The 19,192-nt window shown below is 34.9% G+C and overlaps 2 protein-coding genes and 1 pseudogene across 2 annotated transcripts in view; 2 read left to right on the forward strand and 1 right to left on the reverse strand.

Annotated features, from left to right (window-relative positions):
- The window catches only part of LOC107692842 (homeobox protein SIX6-like), an 11,005-nt pseudogene extending 7,185 nt beyond the window's left edge, over positions 1-3,820 (forward strand).
- Positions 3,821-4,791: 971 nt separating this feature from the next.
- On the forward strand, positions 4,792-11,925 carry LOC107692827 (actin-related protein 2). The gene is made up of 8 exons (XM_016492034.1): positions 4,792-4,902; positions 5,569-5,679; positions 6,670-6,958; positions 8,380-8,516; positions 8,929-9,078; positions 10,117-10,262; positions 10,560-10,692; positions 11,585-11,925. The coding sequence occupies exons 1-8, from the start codon at positions 4,855-4,857 to the stop codon at positions 11,753-11,755; spliced, it is 1,185 nt and encodes a 394-aa protein (XP_016347520.1). The 5' UTR covers positions 4,792-4,854; the 3' UTR covers positions 11,756-11,925.
- A 5,312-nt stretch (positions 11,926-17,237) lies between these two features.
- The window catches only part of LOC107692828 (ras and Rab interactor 2-like), a 41,257-nt gene continuing 39,302 nt past the window's right edge, over positions 17,238-19,192 (reverse strand). Inside the window, exon 11 of the mRNA XM_016492035.1 lies at positions 17,238-18,117. Within this exon, the coding sequence (XP_016347521.1) occupies positions 17,800-18,117 (318 nt within the window). The 3' untranslated portion in view covers positions 17,238-17,799. The remainder of the gene's footprint in view (positions 18,118-19,192) is intronic.

Genomic DNA, 19,192 nt, shown 5'->3' on the forward strand with positions numbered 1-19,192 from the left:
ACCGGAAGCAGTTGACTGTGGCATAATAAAAGCTCCGCTGCTTTACCCCACATACGCACGACCGGAAGCAGTCGACTGTGGCATAATAAAAGCTCCGCTGCTTTCGAGCCATGTGTGTCACGCTCCTTCAGCAGCCTCGTTTCGCTTGGACGGCTTTCAGCCTCACCCTGCTTCATTCTACTACGTTAATAAATCATTAGCTCATCCATGAACATGATTTCTTTAATAGTAATACATTACAAAAACATTGTAAAAATTAAAAATTAGGCTACCTTATAAAGGAAAAAGTCATCCCACTCCTCTACATCTACTACTATCATCGCTTGGATTACAGCGTCATGCGCCTTCTTTTTGAACGTGATTTTTCTTCAATCCCTCATTGAAGAAAAAACACGGTCAAAAAAAAGGGGCACGCGCCTTCTTTTTGAACATGATTTTACTTCAATCCCTCATTAAAGAAAAATCACATTCAAAAAGAAGGCGTGTGAGGAGGGGGCGGAATATTTGACAAATTACGCTACAGCACTTATATTTTTGCACTGATTGGCTATTAACTGTGAGCAGACAGAGTGTCAATCAATGCATTGGAGAATACAGTGAACATAAATGAAAAGAAACGAAGTTGCTTGTCAGATTTTCCTAACAAGCAACCATATTTTTTAAAATAAGCCCAAAAAACCGCAACCCGGGATTTTTTCACGCAACTTTACAAAAAAAGAAGCCCAAAGTCGCGTATAATACGCGGACTTGGCAACTCTGCGCCTTTGTCTCTTTGTTTAATTTGAATACGTGCCCTCTAGCGGCGAAAATTACATATTGTGCCTTTAAGCTACACCAAATAGGTTATTACAGTTCATTTCTGAAAATGTGCACAAAAATCTGTTTTAATGAGATCACGGTTTGCACAGAAATATGAAGTTTTCAACATTGATAATAGAAATGTTTCTTGAGCAGCAAATCAGCATATTAGAATGATTTCTGAAGGATCATGTGACACGTGACACTGAAAGTGTGGAATAATGGCTACTGAAAATTCAGCTTTCAGGAATAAATTACATTTTAAAATGTATTCAAATAGAAAACGGCTATTTTAATTGTAATAATATTTCACTGTTATTACTGTATTTTTGATCAAATAAATGCAGCCTTGGTGAGCAGAAAATTCTTCTTTAAAAATATTACAAATCTTACCAACTCCAAATTTTTGAATGGTATTGTAACTTTGAAGTAAATGTCATTTTTTGTAAAAGGTGACAGTGCTCTTGGTTTTGTGTCTTTTAGGAGCGAACCCGTAGCCTCCTGAGGGAATGGTACCTGCAGGATCCCTATCCAAACCCCTCCAGAAAGCGTCATCTGGCTCAGGCCACGGGACTCACACCCACTCAGGTGGGCAACTGGTTCAAAAACAGAAGACAGCGGGACAGAGCAGCGTCTGCTAAAAACAGGTACACAAACTCATACACTCTACTAAAAATGAATGGCTGAGAAACAAAAAACAAGGCATTTGTATTTCATTGCTCATTCACTGTTGTTAATATTAACCAAAACGGTAACACTTTAGAATAGGGAATTTTCCCTGAACAAACTCTTAATTTGCTGCTTATTAATAGTTAGTAAGGTAGTTGTTAAGTTTAGGTACGGGGTAGGTTAAGGGATCTAAAATACGGTTATGCAGAATAAAGCATTAATATGTGCTTTATAAGTACTAATAAACAGCCAATATGCTAGTAATATGCATGCTAATAAGCAGCTAATTAATAGCGAGAATTGGTCCTTAAAATAAAGTGTTACCACCAAAACTACTAAAACCATTTCTGTTCATTGAAATAAATCTTAAATAAAATAAAATATGAATATTGAACGGAAAAAGTAAAAAAATAGAAATATAGGCTAATATATAACCAAATCTAATAAGAACGCCAAAAGCACATTTAAAATATACAAACATACAAAAATTTTGAAAAAGCTAATTCAAAATTTTAATAAATAAAACGCAATTGCAAAACGCACATTACATGATATTCAGTAAAGGGTAACACTTTACAATAAGGTCGCATTTGTTAACATTAGTTAATGCATTAACTAACATGAACTAACAATTTAACAATTTATTAACCTTTGTTAATGTTAGTTAATATTAGTTCATATTAGTTCACAGTGCATTAACTAATGTTAACAGATACAACTTTTGATTTTAATAATGTATTTGTAAATGTTGATCTTAACATTAACTAAGATACGAACTAAGATATCTGTAAGTATTTTTCATGTTAACTAATATAGTTAACTAAAGATAACAAATAAAACCTTATTGTGAAGTGTTACCAGCTGAAGCTTACAGGAATACAAACAGCTCATATAAATCAATAATAAAAAAATCAATAATTTACTTACTTTATTTATACACCCAAACTCCAAAAAGGACAAAAAGCACCATAAAAGTATGCATATGACATTCCCACATAATTACAAGATTTGGTTGTATTTCTCACACAAATAAAGCGCATGAGTTTTATGTGCTTTTACACTCTTACAAATACAGGTTCTTTTTTGGCATCGATGGTTCCATGAAGATCCATGGAATTATTCCGTTCCACAAAAGGTTTAAAATGTTCTTCAAAAAATGGTTCTTTTTTAAGAACTGTACACTTAAAGGTTCTTTGGGAAATCAAAAATGGTTCTTTTATGACATCACTGCGAAAAACCTCCATTTGGAACCTTTATATTTAAGAGACTAGAGACTGATTTGCATCTCAAGTGTAGAGTAAAATATTCTTCTACCTCTCATTTTTTCGCCAGATTGCAGCAAGATTCATCCCTCCTTCCCTCCAGAAGCTCTCCAGAATGCTCCTCGGAGCACAACACGCACCATCAGGGCTCCTCACCGCATCGTCCCGGGAGCGACTGCAGCTCGGGCACGGGGCCGCGGGGGACCGGGGCCTCCACGCCAGACATATCCGTCAGCAGCGACAGCGAGTTTGAGTCGTGAGGAACACCTGCACCTGCCCTCCGAAACGGACCGAAAGACACAAGAGTTTGAAGCATCTGGAGGGCAGAGGACTGCTGCTTGTACATGCACTTAAAGGAAAAACCGAGAAATCAGCTCGATTTGCTGTTTTAAATTTCAAGAAATCAGACTAAAAAGAACGGAGTTCTCAGTTGCTCCCTTTTTCGTGATCGGTTCGTCCCTGACCAAAGAGGAACTACAATTTTTAGACTGCGGACCTCTTAAAAGGCACGTGCCAAATCAATCTCTTCAGGCTCATTGGCTTTTTTAATCATTCTAATACTCAGGTGGCACAAAATAGGAGACATATCACACAGAAGGACATCTATTATGCAGATTTCGTATTTGAAATCTAATCTAGATCGTCCAGCCAGGCCTTTCATAGCACTACAAACATCTGTCAAAACCATGAAGCGGTTTGATCTGCTTGTTCGAAAAGAGACCCACTGAAAACAGAAGGTAGAGTTAACTTGCTGCTGTATGTATTCATAAGAATGTAGTGTAGATTATGTCAGTTATTGTGCTAACATTGCATTTTGTTATTTTTTTGTTCTTAAATGAGGATTTAGGTCCATTGGGACTATAATGATGTAGTCTGGATGAACATAGATTAACTGACGTTATGGAATATTAATGCTGCTTACCTTTTAATACGCTGTGAATTTGGACACACTGTGAACACACACCATCTTGCAATCAACTTTCTGTACATTTCATTTCAGCAAACGGAGTCACTCAGCTTTTTATGTGCCTATACTTTGAGGCCGGCATCAAACTTTATGACCGTCCGTCATTTATCATTTCCACACCCATACTCACATGACTGTCTTGTTTTCATTTGTCTGCTGTTTGCAATTTTGAAATAAATGATATTATTTTTGAATCTAAGAGACTCCAAGTGTGAATTGTAGATGCTAAACGGCTGGTAAAACAAAAGTCGCTCATAAGCATCAACAATAATACAGCTTTACAAAACCTATCACCATTTCAAGGAATAATTAATGATAAATGAGAATTTTGTCATAATTTACTCACTCTCATGTCATTACAAATTGTTACGTATACATTTTCTCAATTATAAGGTAACATTTTACAGTAATTGAAATATCTATTGTCTTTTGAAATATAATACAAATATATTTACTGTATGATACGTTCACCAATCAACAGGATTTTTCTGTAACATGTTTGTAATTATTTTTTCATTAAATTGCATATTTTTAGAGTGTAACTCTGCAGGATAAAAGGTTTTTCTTTTGGGATTTTTATGGTTTTACTGTAAAAATTGCTTCGTTAAATAGACTAAACATTTTCACAATTATAAGGTTTTTATGTATCATTTTCCACAATATTTAAATGACGTGAATTGTCTTTTAAAATGCAACATTTTATTGTATGATAATGGAACTTAAAAGGTTTTTCCTTTGGGATTTCATTATTTTTTTTTTTTACCGTAAAAATATATGTATTAGTTTCTTAATTATAAATTCTCAATTATAAGGTAGTTCGTTATTTTTATGCATCATTTTTTACAATATTTTACAGTTTTTTTATTTACATATTTCAAATATATACATCTTTCAAAGTATAATATATTTATTGTACGATAAGGTGACTGGCAGTTCACCAATTAACAGTTTTTACTGTAAGATTTCTGCATTATTTTTCCATGAAATGTCATATTTTTAGAGTGTAACAAGCAGTGCGTGCAGTGAAGGCGGAGTCGCTCTGTTCCTCCTCAGGTAAACCGGCCCCTTTAAATCTGACCTCACTTCACAAAACAGCTTGACTGAGACTGACGAGCGTCTGCATCCTCACCGAATGCACTGCAGCTCCTCTGAAACAGCATGGACAGCGGCGGGAGGAAAGTGATCGTCTGTGACAATGGGACGGGGGTAAGAGATTTACAAGTCATTATTCTGGGGCTAAAACTCTATGTAAGCAATATATCTGCTGCTATAGAATATCACTGATTTAAATATTGGATACTGATGCACAGGACTGAACAGCAACACTATTTGTGTTTAAATGAATGTTGAAGGAAACTTCTACTAACCCTAACCCTAACCTACATAGAAATAAATATTTTGCCATTTTAAAAGCTTCCAACTAAATTTTTTAAACACAAATAAGATTTCAGAAACTTTATTTGCTTTACTTTACTGTAGTGACTGCATTGCTGCATGCCTGCCGTGGGCTCATGCAGAGGCCTGTTGCATTGCTGAAATCTGTCTGAACACGTCTGCCCAGAAACACCACTCACTTCACCTTAAAAGGTGGCAGGGGAAAAGATACATGGTTATTGGTCACAAATGAGGAAGTGCTTTAAACTTTGAAGCTTGCTAGTGTTGTGCTTCTCTAGTCTGGAGATTCATGACCTGAAACTTGAAAACACAGTTAAGTGAACATAAAGGGAAGTTAGAGGGAGTTGGGGAAGTTGCAGTTCTTCAAAACAAGCTAATCTCAGACAATTCGGTGCAATATCTGCAGCGCTGACCTTAGAAAACTGAAATAGGTATAGAAGAGAACTGAGTTGTCATCTTCTCACATAATGTCTGCAGTTTGTCAAGTGTGGTTTTGCTGGCTCCAATTTTCCCGATCACATCTTCCCAGCCCTGGTGGGACGTCCCATCATTCGGTCAGACACAAAAGTTGGGAATATAGAGATCAAGGTGAGTTATCCGGGCAAAACAAAACAAAAATACACACGCACACGCACGCGCACACACACGCGCACACACACACGCGCACACACACGCGCACACACACACACACACACACACACACACACACACACACACACACACACACACACACGTGTTGTTATCGTTAACTAAAACTAAAATTATTAAAATTGTTTCCCTAATTAAAATAAAGCTGAAAAAAATATATATATAAAAAATGTTGCAATACCAAGTAGTTAAATAAATAAATTTAAAACAATAAAATTACATTGAAATAAAACTGTTAAAACAAATAAAAAGAAATTGAAAGTTATACAGAAATATTTAAAAAACAATAAAAATGACAAAAGAACATAAAACTACTAAAACTTAAAATAAAATTAAAATAGTACAACCTGAAAATATTAAAATATAAAACAATTCAAAATATTAATATATAGCATATGAATAAATTACACTAATATACATTGTAGCAATAAAACATCTCTCATTTATTACAGTTTACTATTTCAAATAACTCTATTCCTCGTTTTAATATATTTTTTATTGTAGTTTTAAGTGCCTTATTCTATATTATTTAATGCAATAATATATCCCTTGCACTCTCGTACATTTCAAGACTGTTTCAATAACCACAGAAATATAATGTAAACAACACATGCACTGTCATATTTATTATTCTAAAATAGATTTATATTTCTCAGACATGTAACAACATTTTCTTTTAAAAAAGTTTCAAAGATTGTTGACGTTAGACAGTAGATTATTTGGGAGTTGCGTGAGATGCAGAAACTATACTACATCTATAAATTTGCAGAATATAGAATAATGGAATACACAGATGAATTTTAAATGAACTGAATAAAAATAAATTTTTATTAATGTAAATGAGATTAATTAAAAATCCAATACCCTCAGTAATTCAGTAATTTGAATACTCGTTCAATACTGAAATCAACACTGTTCACCTGTCTTCAGGATCTGATGGTTGGTGACGAGGCGAGCGAATGCCGCTCCTTGCTGGAGGTCTCGTACCCCATGGAGAACGGGATGGTCCGCTGCTGGGAGGACATGCTGCACCTGTGGGATCACACGTTCGGCCCGCGGCGGCTCAACATCAGCCCTCCCGACTGTAAGGTCCTGCTGACGGAGCCACCCCTGAACCCGCTGAAGAACCGGCAGAAGATCGCCGAGGTCATGTTTGAGACCTACAAGTTCCACGGCATCTACATCGCCATTCAAGCCGTGCTGACTCTCTACGCTCAGGGTAAAACAGACCATTCTCTAATGTGTTCAACAAAGAACAAGGGTTGCCAGGTCTGCGAAACAAAAAATAGGCCAAAATAGCTCAATCACCCTGATATCAAAACACTGTAAAAAATAAATAAAATGCTGCGATTAATTATCACAACTCATAATGTATCACTAGAATAATTAGTGATGCCTTATTGTTTCGACTTTTTTTAAAAAGTAAGCGGAAGATTAAAAAGTAGGTTTAGTTGCCTCTAGTTTGGTTGAGTTGGATATTTAATTATCTCAACAAAAACTGTAAATTTAACATTCTTTTTCAGTGAACTCAAAATACACCACTCCCATCAGTGTAGTCGCTAGGGATTCTGGGCCCACTGCACAGAATTTGCTATGGGGCCCCCCTCAAAATCACATTCAGTGGTGGGGGGGCCCCTCTCAGCCTCTGGGCCCTATGTCACTTTTATGCATTATACCAAAGTCCTTTTTAAGGAAATTCTGTTCACTCGGCGGCTGTATACGCAAAGCCTCCGGGCAACTATTTCAGGCATCCAAGATGCCAAGTCCTTTCTACTTGAATGGGGAAATCCTGAAATCTCAAAAACCTCTTACTACACACAGGTTTAAATAGCACGTTTCAAATCAGCAACATAATCTGACATGAACTGCCCCATAAATATTGTTTCTTAAGCTCAAATAGCGTTAAAAAAATCTTATATGTCGGGTCGATCGATGACTTACCAATCGCCGATTGTCTGTTTTATTTAAAAGGCGGGATTTGAAAATCACTCATAATCAGTCTGTTTTCAAAGAAGCCCAAAGGCTGAATGGGACGCTCCCTCACAAAACCTGTCACCTTGCACATCACTGGTTGAATATAAAATGGGGAAAATAAAGCAATAAGCCCCAAGAAGCCGTGGTTTACAGTGAATTTATAACAGCTAACGGCGCGAAGCGGAGTGCCTAAAACCCCCTTAGCTGTTATAAATTCACTGTAAACCACGGCTTCACGGGGGTTATTGCTTTTATAAAACGGTTATTCCATATACATAGTAAGGTTTCACAAAATAAAACGGAGCAAATAAAGTGTAATGATATTAATAAAAACAGTATTCTTCCACCAAACAATGTAGTTCCTCAGAATCAGTTGTGGTTGCAACAAAGTGATTGCCGAGCAACACACAAACGTAAACAAAGGTGTATGTTACTTTGTAGAGTAATTTACAACAGCGTTGAACGTGGCTCAGCCAATCAGAATCAAGGACCGGAACTCTCCGTTTTATAATATATGAATATAAATGTTTCAGTCAAATATGCAAAATGTCAAACCAATGAGAAAAAAATCAAATAAAATCAACCAGCGACAACCGTATAAAGGGGGCCCAATTTCGAAAACCGCAGACTTGGCAAGCCTGAATGTACGCTTTGTTCGTGTGGCAGGTTTGTTGACCGGTGTGGTGATCGACTCCGGAGATGGTGTGACTCACATCTGTCCCGTTTACGAGGGCTTCTCTCTCCCTCATCTCACACGCCGCTTAGACATCGCAGGACGTGACATCACGCGCTATCTGATTAAGGTGACATTTTCATATTCTCTGTTCTCACCATGGAAACTGAGGAGGACCACTTCAGTGCGATGTTACCGGTTTAGTTCGTTCACCCCCCAAAATGAGCTTTTAACGGTCCAATGTTGTTTCATGGTGCTTAGATGTAGAGAAAGTTCATCAAAGCCCCATTTACTGTAATCAACATTACTGTCGACAGGGTTTAATTCTATTGAACCTTGGACATTTCATCAAACTGTCTATTTTGCAGACTCATTTTCATAAATGATCTCAAAATGGATCAAAACTAGAATCAATCTAGAATTATTGATTTATTTTTTAAAAAGATCAATCTGCATCTGGCATTATCAATATATGCCAAGTGTTAGCAAAAAAGACATCTTTCATCTGTTATATATTCATCCAGTATATTCCATCCATGTAGCTTTTGCTTCTGCGAGGCTATGCCTTCAACCACACGGCGGACTTCGAGACGGTGCGGATGATGAAGGAGAAACTGTGTTTTGTTGGCTACAACATTGAGCAGGAACAGAAACTGGCCAATGAGACCACAATCCTGGTGGAGTCCTACACGGTAATACACTCGAAACCCTAGAAACACACTTACAGCTGATGAAAACGAAGGTATTGTAGGACATGCCCTCACAAACCATGAACAAAAATAGGCAAAGTTCGATACTGTATGTCCATTACAGTATTTGGGTCCTGAGGCAAAACTAACTGAGAATCACAGATCTAGTGCATATTAATTTAACTTTCCAATTGAGATTTCCAGTTAAACCGTCAATTTCCAGTAAAAACTATTTCTCCATAGGGAAACAGATTTTTAACAATAACATCATTTTAAGACAGACTTGTTGTGAACTAATGGATTGTTAATCAATGGTATATGCTTTGTTTTAAATCATGTTCACATTATTTCAACTAATTTTTTAAATATTCCTGTTAAACAGTGGAATTTGTGTTAAAAAAAAAAACAACAACTACATCACCCATGATGCTGTGCAAAAATTCCACCAATCAGTCGCCAAGAGCTCTTTAGCTCCACCCACTCTCATGAAACACAACAAATGACGTAATCATTTGGTCTCTGATGACGTGAAAAGTAGGTCTACACTCTCACAGTACTTAAATAGTTGTATAAACATTGATATTTTGCGTAAAACACAGATAGATAAAATCAACAACTTTAAATGAATATTTTGTATTTTGCCGTAATTTTTAATTCGATTATGTCATTCGTAAGGCTTCATGGGATTGTAGTTTTTTCCCCCTCACTAAAACCATTCAAAGTCTTGTATCTTTCTGTACCAGTCCTGTCTGTTTGTTTGATTTTCACATACATCTTTGTTTCAAAATCCAAGTTTGTAATGCTGTGATTCACCTTGTAGCTTGGTTCATAGCTTATAGTGCCTTAAAGAAGACTTTTTAAAAATCCCTATGAGAAAAATGAATGTGAAAATACAAAAAAAAGCAGTATGGCACTAATGCACTCTATGTAGCTGCACACAGGGGGCGCAAGAGAGCTGCTAGAAGTTTCTCACGCATGCATATAAACTTAACTGGCCTCTTTACAAAATATAAAGATTTTACTGACCTTTTTTGTGTGCAGTTACCAGACGGCCGGATGATAACGGTTGGAGGCGAGAGGTTTGGAGCACCAGAGGCTCTTTTCCAGCCTCATCTCATTAACGTGGAGGGTGTTGGTGTGGCAGAACTGCTCTTCAACACCATCCAGGCAGCAGACATTGACACCAGGTCAGAATAATTCCACAGCATCATCCTCAATTAGACGCTTAATGCTTGACTCTGTGCAAAAGTTGATGGCCAGTAATTGGACGGATTTGTTCTGCAAATGTTCTTCTGCTTGTTGGGAGATATTTTTATGCAAGAGCTTTTGGGGACACTTTACTCAGTAAAGGAGTATTTCAGGTCAAATATAACCGAAGCACTTTTTTTTCTGAGGTAATTTTCAGCATGTCACAGTCGTTTCTGATAGAAATTAAACTGATTTCTGTATGAAATGTTCCATCATGTCTTACTGTCCATCTGCAGGTCAGATTTCTACAAGCACATCGTCCTGTCTGGAGGAAGCACCATGTACCCGGGACTTCCCTCCCGTCTGGAGCGTGAGATCAAGCAGCTGTATCTGGAGAGAGTGCTGAAGGGAGACACTGAGAAACTTTCTGTAAGCTGTCATGCTAATGCTAATGTCGCTAATCCCTATGCTAGGATTTCTGGATTTTTCTCCCCAGTAGAAACCCTTAAAACAAGATAAATTTACCTCAGAAGCAAAATTATGTTCAATATTAAAACCTCATTTTAAGCTTATTTGTATTATTTTCCCATTAGAAAATATTTTTTTTCACATATTTTATGCATAAACCTCAAAATTCCTAGATTTATGCTTAAAACAAGACAAAAAATTGCAAGTGGGCTACAGTGTAACAATTTTGGTAATTGAAATAAAGCTTAAAAGAAAAAAATTAAATAATCATAATAATAATATATATATATATATATATTTTTTTCGAAAGAAAAACTTAAAAAATAGAAATGTTGCCTTGATAACTAACTGAAATAAGTTGAGGTTGAAGTACTTAAATTACTAAAAGTAAAATTGAAATAAAAATTAATTATATAGAAATATTTAAAATACAAATATTAATAAAAATGATAAAATCACAACTAAATGACTAAAACTATAATTAAAAAGAAAAACTGAAAATATGAAAACTACAAGCCAATTCAAAATAATAATAAATATTGTAATAGTGTCTATCCATTACTGGTCGACCGCTAGTTTATGGACTTTTCAAAAACTCAATTAGTGTGTAGAAAACATTCATACATGAGGTCCCAGCTGAGCAGTTTTACATCACAAAGGCCTTAGAAAAGCAATAGAGTTCACTGCTATTAACATGTAAATGATGCTAACAGAGGTACCACTCACAATAAACTTAGCGTCAATCCAAAGATGCAGGCTATACGTCAGAAATTGAGCTTTTGTATTAGTTTTCAGTTCATTTGGTTTCAGTCGAGCTGATTTTGGCGTTCTCTTCACTGCTGTTTTCTCGCAGAAATTTAAGATCCGCATCGAAGACCCTCCGCGGCGCAAACACATGGTGTTCATGGGAGGAGCGGTGCTGGCCAACATCATGAAAGACAAAGAGTCTTTCTGGCTCTCGCGAGCCGAGTACGAGGAGAGAGGCCTGAAGGTGCTGGACAAACTGGGAGGAGCGCTGAGATGAGAGCGTCGACACGCCAAAGCCTTTATCCACATTCATATCTACTGCTGTTCATATGAAACAGACCCACACGCTCAAACACTGCATATCATAGACATCCGATGCGTTTCTAAAGACTAATTACAGGCTTTAAAGTATAGCTAAGTAACTCAAACACTACCTAGCTATCGAAATAAATGATCAAATAAATACATAAAGGTCATAGTCAGGGTTATTATAGTGAACTGAAACTAAAACCACAAAACTATTTTCATTACTTGAGTTAAAATAAACTCTAACCCCCGGTTTCACAGACAAGGCTTAAGCCTAGTCCTAGACTAAAATGTAAGTCTGAACTGTTTCAACTGAAAGAAACTTCCACTGACTGATCTTAAAATATATCAGTGCCTTTGTTTTGTCTCAAACAGCACACCAGGAATGTTTTTTTTTCTAAGCACGTTTATAAAAATTACTTAAATGTCCTAATTGAACTATGGCCTAATCCTGGCTTAGTCTAAGCCCTGTCTGTGAAACCAGGCCTGAGTGAAATAAAATAAAATATATATATAAAATTTATTTTATTTCCATTTAGTTGCTAAGGCAACATTTCTCGTTTTCATTTAGTTTATCTTCATGTACTAAAATAACTAAACTGAAATAACTAAAATTAAAGGAAACTATATAGACATATAAAAAAAAAAAAACCGAATAAAAATGACAAAAACAAAATTAAAATGTAACAAAGTAAAATGAAAACACATAATATAAAATAAAAACTCATTCAAAATATGAATAAAAACTATAATAATATCTCGATGATACTAAAATAACCATGGTCATACTTTAGACTTCATGCCATATTGATTATTTCAAATAAGATTTAATATTATTACTGCTGTCTTACCAAACTAAAACACCAAATGTTATAATTGTAAAAATAGAAATAAAGCATTTTTACTCTCTTTATGAATTGTTTTTCTCTCTGAATGAGTCCTCAAGGCGATTCTGTCAGATTTAACTCTTGCAAATTTGTCATCAAAGTATAAATGTAACATTTTTAATAAAGCTGAAATAAAATAAAATAGAAATATTAGAAGAAAAGATTAAACTTGAAAAGTTAAATAAACGATTAATCGCGATTAATTGCATCCAAAATAAAAAGTTTTTGTCTACATAATATGTGTGTGTGTGTGCTGTGTATATTTATTATTTATATATAAATACACACACATGCATGCATATATTTAAGAAAAAGATGTTATGTTTATATATTAAATATATTTATATATAATATAAAATATAAGAATATAAATATATAAATGCATATACATGTAAATATTTTCAAAATATATACTGTATGTGTGTGTATTTATATATACATAATAAATATACACAGTACACACACACATATATTATGTAAACAAAAACTTTTATTTTGGATGCGATTAATCGCGATTAATCGTTTGACAGCACTATTAAAAATTAAACTAAAACTGAAATAAAATTAATCAAAGCTACACAGAAATGTATATAAATGAATAAATATTTAAAAAAAAGATGAAAGCACCTAAAATTAACTAAAACTAAACCAAACTAAGACGCCAAATGTTATTTTTAGAAATAACAAATAAAATATTTTTCTTTATTCATGAACTCTTTTGCATTTTAACCGAGTTGTCGTTTTGTCAGATTTAACTAACTGGAGACTTCAGACGTTTATTCCAAGCGTATTCAGACCTCAAAGTTTAAGGTTTGAATCACATCATGTACTGTACACAAAAAAGAAATGTAATGAAATAAATGGCAAATTGAAACTAAAGACATTGAGAGAAGAGTTTGAACTGGCTAAACATTTTTACATTTTAAAATAGATCAATAAAAGTCACTTGTTGATAATCAATCTTTCTTATTGTTATTTTTCCAACCAATCCACCAAATATGATTCAAATTTGAAAAAGATCTGCAAAACTACATTACATATTGATACTAAGTTGCTGCTGCCATCTTGTGGGCTACAAAGACTACAAACCTACTAAAGTTCAGGTCAATGTGAGTGTATAAAACAGCAAACAATAATCCATAATCGCCAACCAGCGGCTCCAGAGAGACAGATGCCAGGCGTTTGCATTCATAATACTGTATGTTTAATACTGTATGTCAGTGAACAAGCGTACAGCACTGTTCCCTAGGCAGTAAACATTCAGAGAAATTAATCTGAGCGTGATGATGCCATATGAAGCATATTGTTCATTCATGCATCACAATGAACCGCATCACAAACGAAGGCATGCATCGGCCACGAGTTCAACTGATCCAGCAATAAAAAGCATCAAAGCTGAACTGAAGTCAAAATCAGAGCCCCATGAATCATAGAATAAGCATTACATTATAGTTATAGTTCACTGTAGAAAGAAAGTATTACAATGTCACATTCAGAGTCAGAGTGAAACCGGCGAGAGAGCGTTTGATGAAACAGTCGTTTGGCGGGACATTCGCAGAAAACGCTGCCGTGTGTGTCTGCATGAGTTAACTCTAAGTGCTTAATGTGAAAGAAAGTCAGGTTACACTTTATTTTAAGGTGTCCTTGTTACAGTGTAATCATACATATAAGTACTGAGTAATATTAAATAACTACATGTACTTTCTATATGGTTAGGGTTAGGATTTGGGTTTGACTTGCATGTAATTATGCATAATTAATTGTTATTATAATAGCAAGTACATGTAAGATGTGTAACAAGGACACCTTAAAATAAAGTGTTACCGAAAGTCATTAAAAAAATAAAATAATAAATATTTGCATATTGTTCCCATCCATCACCATTACATTTTAATGGGTTATATAGTGTTGGAATTAACTAAAATATCAGACATTTTGACACTGATGTTTATGCCCGAATATTATATTACACACACATATACATATATATATATATATATATATGTGTGTGTGTGTGTGTGTGTGTGTGTGTGTGTATTAGTCTTAGTATTTATGTAATTATACAATATATATGTAATATAGTATATATTAGTAATATATGCTATATAGTGCCAATATATATATTATTAATGTTATATGTTGCATATGTGTGTGTGTGTGTATATATATATATATATATATATATATATATTTATTTTTGCACTGATGTTCAAGCCCGAATAATACTAATTAATACTAATATAAATATAACACATTTCTGATTTCTGGACCCCAAATAAAATATTACGGGTTGCACATCAGTGCAAAAATGTCAAAAAATGTCAAACAATTATTAAATTAAAATAATATTTTTTATAATAAAATATCATTGCAATGTAACAATTTTTAAAAACTTTTTTTTTTTACATATTTATTTATTTTATTTTAATGTTGTAAGGCACACAAAACCAGTGATACTCTACCAGAATTTTCTATTCAAATTATAAGTACAGAAATGAAGTACAGTCCAAACACGGTCCAAATAATGTAGCTTTTCATGGTAAGAGTAACAGTAAATACTATTAGTGCTGTGTGAGGCAGTAACCACATCTTTTATTTTTGGGATAATAGTTAAAGGAACTCTCCACTATTGTTGAAAATAGGCTCATTTTCCAACTCCCCTAGAGTTAAACAGTTGAGTTTTACCGTTTTCGAATCCATTCAGCCGATCTCCGGGTCTGGCGGTAGCACTTCAAAAATAGTGGAGTGTTCCTTTAATAATTTAAATAGGGTATTAGTGCTGGTTCAAAAACAATAACATTTTTAAATTTTTCAGGCACAAACGGCACCGTTTCATGCATATGACCCTGTCTTAAAACTAAAACCTAAAACCTGTCTATGAAATACCCAAGTTTGACAGCTGATGGCCCTCTTCAGTCTGAGAGAGAAATTCATCCTGACTTAACAACATTTGCTTGCCGGTGTGAGCTGAATTGTGGGCAGCCATAATTGGAGCTCCTGACAGTGTCTGCGTGGTTATCTGCCCACCGTGAGGTGAAACCAGAGAGTGCCACAACATACATTATTAGTGCTGAACACATCTGCCAAACACAACCAGCCGGATTCGTTGGAGTCTATTTACATGAGTATTCACAAATGATCATGATGCCACATGTTCACTACATCCTTCACACACTGAAATAGTCTGCTTTGAGAAGGAATAAATCAAATAAACACAAATATCAGGCCAGTGGTGATTCAGTGAGCAAGTCCACAATGATCAGCTAATAAATATAGCCGCTGCAGTTCAAGTAAAACTCATAAAATCAACCAGAGTACCACAAAACGACTGTAGTACCAGCAGTGTTACTGCAAAACTCACTACACACTCCATAATCACACTGTATTCACATGCGTGTCGGTTGTCTACACTGGAAGTATCAAAGCTGCACTTCACCTCATAATGAAATATGAATATATATAAGCTCGATGTTAAGAGTTCAGCAAGAGCAAAATGTGTGAATAACTTTGTTTCCAACTATATAGATATACAGTAGTTACTGTATAAACAACTATGTGTTTCGACAAAAATCTACACTACTGTTCAAAAGTTTGGGGTCAGTGATATATATATTTATATATTTATTTTAAAGAGAATTGAATGCTTTTATTCAGCAAGGATGCATTAAATTGATCCAAAGTGGCAGTAAAGACATTTATAAATTACAAAAGGTTTCTTTCAAATAAATGCTGTTCTTTTGAACTTTCTATTCATCAAAGAATCACAAAAATTAAAAAGCATCACGGTTTCCACAAAAATATGAAGCAGCAACTGTTTTCAACATTGATAATAATCAGAAATGTTTCTTGAGCAGCAAATCAGCATATTAGAATGATTTCTGAAGGATCATGTGACACTGAACTGCTTTGCATTACACCTTTTAAAAAATGCTGGGTTAAATACAACCCAGTGCTGGGTAAAATATTGTATTTAACCCAGCATTTTTTAGAGTGCAGGAATAAATTATATTTTTATAATATATTTTATTAAAAATATATATATTTTTAAGATATATTCAAACAGAAAACAGTTATTTTAAATTGTAATAATATGTCACAATATTACTGATTTTATTGTATTTCTAATATTATAAATGCAGCCTTGGTGAACAGAAAAGTTAAAACATTAAAATATCTTTACCCTTTTGAATGGTAGTGTATATATAACTATGTATTTTAACAAAAATAATTAGTATAAAACCGTACTACTATATATTTAATAGATGACATTTGTCTATTTTGCTAATATCTTGATTAAAAATAAATTAATCAGCATTTAAGTGACGTTAATGCATGTTCATAAACACAATTTGAGATGTTGTGCTGCAATGGAGCTTCAAATGAAAATCTGAATGAAAGGGTTAAATCTCACATCAAAATCGAAAAAAAAAAATAAATCAAACCCAGATTTAAAAAAAAAATTTTATGTGGCCACAGTGTAGAATTAAATAAAAGTAATATCTATCATTTCACACCTATGGTATTTGTAAATACATGTTTGTATTTCAGATGAATGAAAGAAATACAATGGCTGCGGCAGCTTTGTAATGTGTCAAAAACAGAAAGCGTGAACTGAAAGTGCATCACGTCAGACACATCCAGTGTAAACAGCTCCAGTGATTCAAATAGGAGTGATTTAATGCAACATGCTACATGCGTCCAGTGCAGGCACAGTGCCATTACTCAGAGCATGTCAGATGTGTACATATATGATATATTGTTTAAACATAACTCATTTGTATTTAGATTTTTTTTTGTTTATATTCAACACTTTGGTATTACTTTGCAATATACACCTCTGCAAGCCAATCAATAAGTGACCGCTGAATCTCAGAATGCTGAACAGCATTTCCAGATCTCCTGTTTGGCAGATATTGCTTTTTGCATTATTACCAAGTATCTTGCTTCGATTCATTTGAAATGCTATTGTGCTCTCCGATTGCACGCAACACACCCGAACACATGAAAATAATCACCATCATCCATAGAACTGAACACGTATACAGCATTCAAATACTTTGTGACATCCATAATCCTCTTTCCACCAACAAATATAAATGTAAAAGTCACATTGTGCACCTGTGTCTCTTCACTCCTCGCACACCGACTCGCCCAGATCTACGGCGCCTCCTCTGGTCAGTCTGCGCATCTTGCTGAAGTCGTGATCGGAGCGGAGGTACGACAGCGACGCTCCCTCGTGCGTGCCCAGCTGATGGGGCTGAACGTGGGCCGGTAGAGGACGCATTTCCCCTTCACTCCTCCAGAACAGACAGTAGTGCTGCGGCTCCGTCACGCCGAACAGACCGGCGCAGGTCTGGGCTAAAGCCTCGACGTTTTCTCCTGCCTTCCAGAGGAGTGTTCGAACTGCACTACGACTGTCGTCCTGGAATAGCACTCGCACAAACCTCTGCACTCCCACAGCAAACAACAAGAAACAAACACACATAGTTGATTTAAAGACAAGATGAAAATTATGAGAAATGTAGCATTGCATCACTTGCTCAGCAATGGATGCTCTTCAGCGAATGGGTGCCGTCAGAATGAGAGTCCAAACAGCTGATATAAACATCACAATAATCCACAAGTAATCCACACCACTCCAGTCCATCAGTTAACATCTTGTGAAGCGAAAGCTGTGTTTGTAAGAAACAAATCCATCATTAAGAAGTTTTAACTTTAAAACGCTGCTTTCAGCTAAATTACGAGTCCATAATCCATAATAACGCTTCCTCCAGTCCATCTCAAAAGTCCTCTTACATCAAAATCCATCAACAATTTGTTATGAACTGTTTTGGCTTGTAAGCAGTGCTTGATCCGTGCATATTTCTCTCCTGATTCAGATGAGATGAGGAAAGCAGTATTATGGATTATGGTCTCATATTTTAGTCTGAAGCAATAGTTTGAAGTTAAAAACATCTTGATGGATTTGTTTCTAACAAACACACAGCTTTCGCTTCATAAGTCATTAACTGATGGACTGGAGTGGTGTGGATTACTTGTGGATTATTGTGATGTTTTTATCAGCTGTTTGGACTCTCATTCTGACGGCACCCATTCACTGCAAATAAATAAATAATCAACTGTTTAAATTCTTCATTCTTCAGTGTGCATGATTAATCTGTGCAAACTATTTAAAAGAAAAACATTTTCATAATCAATAATCAAAATACATTCTCAACGTTTCGGCTTATGTAATCAAGCCTGTGTGGGCAGGGAAAAAAATATGAATTTATAAATGTTACCTAACATGTTTCACCGCTTCAAAATCCAATAAAACCTCTGATAAAAATCAAGACCTGCCTTACATTATGTCCTGGTGATTAGTCTGTACTAATCACAAATTTGTCACATACTATTATATACATTATTACAAGTCAATTGTTTTGTATCCACCGCCCCTTTAAAAGTTATTTTCCTGTTATCTAACAGATTAAATAAGACTGCACAGAGGAAAAATACACAACAATAAAATATTAAATATA

This window comes from Sinocyclocheilus anshuiensis, unplaced genomic scaffold (assembly GCF_001515605.1).
Source record: "Sinocyclocheilus anshuiensis isolate Anshui unplaced genomic scaffold, SAMN03320099.WGS_v1.1 scaffold674, whole genome shotgun sequence".
NCBI classification, from domain to species: Eukaryota; Metazoa; Chordata; class Actinopteri; order Cypriniformes; family Cyprinidae; genus Sinocyclocheilus; species Sinocyclocheilus anshuiensis.

What these genes read in the sequence shown, in the direction of transcription:
- LOC107692827 (XM_016492034.1), top strand. Translation starts at nt 4,855, where the DNA reads ATGGACAGCGGCGGGAGGAAAGTGATCGTCTGTGACAATGGGACGGGG. An exon ending in TCCTGGTGGAGTCCTACACG is followed by an intron (nt 9,079 to 10,116) that starts GTAATACACTCG and finishes TTTTGTGTGCAG; the next exon opens with TTACCAGACGGCCGGATGAT. An exon ending in GCAGCAGACATTGACACCAG is followed by an intron (nt 10,263 to 10,559) that starts GTCAGAATAATT and finishes GTCCATCTGCAG; the next exon opens with GTCAGATTTCTACAAGCACA.